Here is a 5,139-nt window from a genome sequence, read left to right as displayed (position 1 = left end):
TTTACAGTGATGATGATGATGATGATTACTATGAGTGTGATTATTGCTACATTGTTAAAAGTAAAGATACAAACATCAAAAACAAACCCTACCACTTTGGGGAAAACACTTTTATAATCATATAGTATGTATACTTTTAGCAACCTTATCCAAAATCAAAACTGTAAAACACCAACATTGATAAATGAACAGTTTATGTGATACCATAAAATAAGATTCAGCCGTAAAAATAAACTGTGCATATAGGTAAGAACAAAAATGTATCTCAAAGGCATTATTGCAAGAGAAAGAATCCAGACATAAAGATTACATTGTTTATAATTTGATTTACATGATGCTCTCTTAAAGGGAAAGCTGAATGACAAATCAGTTTAGTGACTTTCAGAACCTGGGTTGTGGTAGCAGATTGACCTCAAAGTGGTAAAAGGACACTTTTGGGAGTGATGGAAATATTCTATATCTTTATTATGATGATGACTGCATGACTATAAATGTTTTTTAGAGCTCATCATACTGTACATCTAAACAGAAAAAATAACTATTTGTAAGTATATACCTCAGAAAACTTGCCTTACATACATCATTTACATTGATTATATAAATTTAATTGTAGCAATAATATTTTGAGGAAACCCACATACCAACAGAGTCTAAATATGTACACTATATTACCACCCAGGATTTACATTAGTGATCTTTATGTTTTTATTTATGAGATAAATATTTTATGATGGTTGCATAACCATTTAATAAACTTCATAATAAAATGTATAGAAGGAAGATTAGAAAGAAATTTCATGTGATTTGAAACTAAAGCACAGAATATACCCAGATTCTATCACTTACTATGTCTTCAAAGTATGATTTATCATTTAACCTTCATGTATTTTTAACTATCCATGTATGGAGCAAAAATAACAGGGGTGCCTGGGTGGCTCAGTGGTTGAGATCTGCCTTTGGCTCAGATAGTGATCCTGGGGTCCTGGGATGAAGTCCCACATCAGTTTTCCCACGGGGAACCTGCTTCTCCCTTTACCTAGGTCTCTGCCTCTCTCTCTGTGTCTCTCATGAATAAATAAATAAACTCTTTAAAATGATAACAATAATATCCACAATGAAAATAACCACCATCATAATAATAATGATGGAGAGATAAATTAGAAACATATTTAGGGGCACCTGGGTGGCTTAGTCAGTTAAACATCTGACACTTCAGCTCAGGTCGTGATCTCAGGGATGTGAGATTGAGCCCCATGTTAGATCCTGTGCTGTGTGAAGCCTGCTTGAGAGTCTCTCTCTCTCTTTCTCTCTCTCTCCTCTCCCTCTCTTTCTTCATCAGCCCCTTTCCTGCTTGCTCTCTCTCTCCAAAAAACTTACTTAAAAAACATGTATCACTTGGCCATAGTAATACTTTATGCTTTCTCTCTCCTTTTTTTTTCCTTAACTGAGGCAGGAAATTTAAATGATATGTAGACTCATAGGAAATATTTTCAAATAGTAGTTGCTATTTGTATTATTTGGATAAATAAACTAATCACAATAGTCAATTTTTATACCTTGGCAATTACTGTTTGTAGTATCTTTAGTTCAATTATGATTCATCAGAAGGGAGTAGGGAAAGATTGCTTGGCTGGTAGGCATCCTTGTATCAAGATTAGGTTTTTGTTGTTTGTCTCACTACTTTTCAAATGGTCCAAATATTCCAATTTCTTTATGATATTTACTCCCTTATATGACCATGTGGCTAAAGTGGATAGCAAGGAGAATGGCTGAACAATAAACAAGAATGCTACCTAGAGTAGTAGAAATGGACTAAGATCATTGTCAACATTGTAGTAATTGCTTAAAGGACTTAAACCAGTAAAATTTATCTTTTCTGTAGTGGGTGGACAGCTACCTTCTCCAGTTACCTTCACTCAATTGGACATAATAAGATACACATTTAAGTAGTGAATGCATTTTATACATTAACATAATTCTCAGACAAAATAGATATATATTTTCTGATTTATAAAACTGTTCATAATATAGCCCAGTCAGTTTCACTGAGTTATGGTTGTGGGGAGAAACAGAGAGGGAGTAACATGGAAAACATACAAAAAAAGTCATCAAATATATTTATTATTATTTACTGACTCTTACCCTTTTAAGCTCCACTTGTTGACTTGTATATACATTCACAGTTGACCTCAAGACTTACATTCTTTTCAGATAAAACAATCTCTGGACTCTCCTTCGTATTTGTTGGGTCTTGATACTATAAATGATGGGGTTCATCAGAGGTGGGAAAAGGATATAGATGTTGCCCATGAGGACATGAACCAATGGTGAGAGGTGTTTCCCAAAGCGATGCACCATAGTCAGACCAATGATTGGGATGTAGAAAACGGAAACAGCACAGATGTGAGATACACAGGTCTGCAAAGATTTGATTCTCTCCTCCCGTGATGCAATAGCTAAGACTGCATGCAAGATCATGATATAGGAGATAAGTATGAGCACTGCATCCAACAATAGGTTGCTGATTACTAGGGCCAGACCATAAATGCTGTTGAAACGGATGTCTGAACAGGCCATTCTAATTAAGTCTTGGTGCAGGCAGAAAGAATGAGAAAGGATATGGGGGTGGCAATAATTTAAGAACTTTAGACGAATGATAACTGGTGGTATGAGTAAAGAACTCCTACATAAGATTGTCACCCCTATTTTCATGATTTTGTCATTAGTGAGGATGGAAGAGTAGCGTAGTGGGTTGCAAATGGCAATGTAGCGGTCAAAAGCCATAGCAAGGAGGACAGAGGACTCCATAAAGGACAGACCATGGATGAAGTAGGACTGGGCAATGCAGGAATCCAGGCTGATCTCACGAATGATCCCCCACAGCACCCCCAGTACCGTATACATAGTGGACAGCCCCATGCACAGGTCGGTGAGGGCCAGCATGGCCAGGAAGTAGAACATGGGCTGGTGCAGGCTCGGCTCAGTCCAGATCACATGCAGCACCATGCAGTTTCCCAGGAAGACCATAGCATAGATGGAGGAGAAAGGGATGGAGATCCAGAGATAGTGAACTTCGAGGCCAGGAAAACCAGTGAGAATAAATCTGGAACTACTGACATTCAAGATAGAGATAGGAGACATTAGTAGATGATTGAAAATATTCCTAGAAAGTTGCTACAAATTAAATTGATTTATAATCCCTGAATTTCTAGTAATGTTTGTTTGCTTTGAGAGGAAAATAAATTAAAATATAATACAATTTCCTTAAGTGTCATAAACTCAAGAAACACAGAAACCTGTTTCTGTATTCCTTTGGGCAAAAATCCATTGTCTTGACAGAAATTTTTGAAGACCAGTGAGTAGATATTCCAAGAGACTAGGGTTTTTAATGCAGAAATAATGGTGTTAATGGGTCCATAGGGTTTGGATTTGGGGCTGCACTTCGGGGAGTCTCTGTTTATTCCTAAAATAAGATAATGCATGATCTGTGTGTTCTTTTGCCATGGTGGTCATTATCCTCAGTAAACTGTGAAATGCATTGCTAATTTTTCTCTTGGGTCCCACAACTGTTTCCATAACATCCCAAAGGAAATGGACTGATTAAAGTAATCTAACTTTGCAGAACATTACAATTTAGCCAAGAGAGTCCTAACAAGCTAGGAGGAATGAGAACTTTTTTTTTCTTTTTTTTCGCATTCCACATTGTTTAGCCCCTCTCTAAATCATGCACCTTTTTAGTTGTACTTCTTATATTTTTCTTAATTTTTATGTATTATTCGATGAGATTTCTCCTTTTTCTGACTCTTACAATGTTTTTATCTCTTATACCTTTTTATACAATATAAGTGACTTTTGAAACTGGAAACTGGGACACCTGGGTGGCTCAGTGGTTAAGTGTCTGCCTTCGGCTCAGTGCATGATCTTGGGGTGCCAGGATCAAGTCCTGCATCAGGCTCCCTGCATGAAGCCTGCTTTCTTCCTCTATGTCTCTGCCTCTCTGTGTCTCTTGTGAATAAATAAACTGGAAATTACCAAACGAATACTGCATCTCAGGTAATAGCTAGAGAGAGGACAGTTAAATCAAATGGTACATATTACATATTTATTTAACTTCCTAAAATACCTGCCAATGTGTCTTCCAAGGCAACCTACCATTTTGACATTGGGACCAGCAGTGTTCTAGACTGATACTTTGTATGGCCAAGTTTTTATTTGTTTGTTTTCTTTTGTTTTGCTATGTTGATAGATGTGTAGGGATGCATCATTGTGGTTTTTAACTAGTACTTCTCTTATGGTATTTTTTGCATCTTTCCACATGCTTACTTGTTGTATATATACCTCTTGGTGAAGTGCTTGTTCAAACAATTTTCTCTTTTGTGATGAAGTTCTTTTCCTCTTCCTGGATTTGATGAGTTATTTACACATTTAGATTACAAAACCTTTAGCAAATACATGATTTGCAAATAGTTATTTTCAGGTTGTAAATTGTCCTTTATTTCTCTTATTAGTGACTTCTGCAAAACATAGTGTTGTTTTTTAATGTTGACAGATTCTAATTTATATATTTTTTTCTTTGAAGGTGTGTGTTATTTTTGTTATATCTACAAAGTCAGTGTCAAATCCAGGGTCACAAGTGTTTCTCTTGTTTTCTCCTAGAAGTTGTATGTTTTACCTTTGGTTCTATAATCCATTTTGAATTAATTTTTATATATGATGCAAAGTTAATTTTTAACTTCCAGCACTTCCATTTTGAAAAAAACTACCCTTTCTCAATTGGTTTGTCTTTGAACTTTTGCCAAAATCAGTTGAATATATTTTTGTGGTGTGTCTGACCACTCTATTCTGGTATTAATCTATGTCTCCTTTCACAACACCACACTATCTTGAATATTGTGGCTTTATTAAAAAAAAGTCTTAAAATCCAGCAAAGTCCTCTAAATTTCTTCTGGCTACTATAGTTACTTTGCCTATATATGTAAATATTGGAATACATTTGTAATTATGTGGATAAAATTTTGCTGAGATATTAAGATTGTGCTGAACCAAAAAAAAAAAAAAAAAAAAAAACTGAGGAAAATTAGCATGTCTTCCAATCCATGAAAATGGGATACATTTAAGTTTGTGTATTCTTTCATCTTC

General features: G+C 35.5%; 1 protein-coding gene across 1 annotated transcript; it reads right to left on the bottom strand.

The window, feature by feature from the left end:
• Positions 1-2,196: 2,196 nt before the first annotated feature.
• LOC129505150 (olfactory receptor 51V1-like) lies at positions 2,197-3,141 on the bottom strand. Its single transcript, XM_055318111.1, has one exon. The coding sequence runs from the start codon at positions 3,139-3,141 to the stop codon at positions 2,197-2,199; it is 945 nt and encodes a 314-aa protein (XP_055174086.1).
• Positions 3,142-5,139: the final 1,998 nt, after the last annotated feature.

Source organism: Nyctereutes procyonoides, unplaced genomic scaffold (genome assembly GCF_905146905.1).
Source record: "Nyctereutes procyonoides isolate TBG_1078 unplaced genomic scaffold, NYPRO_anot_genome, whole genome shotgun sequence".
NCBI lineage: Eukaryota > Metazoa > Chordata > Mammalia > Carnivora > Canidae > Nyctereutes > Nyctereutes procyonoides.
Note: the sequence above shows the minus strand (reverse complement) of the source record. Positions and strands in the feature narration are given on the sequence as shown.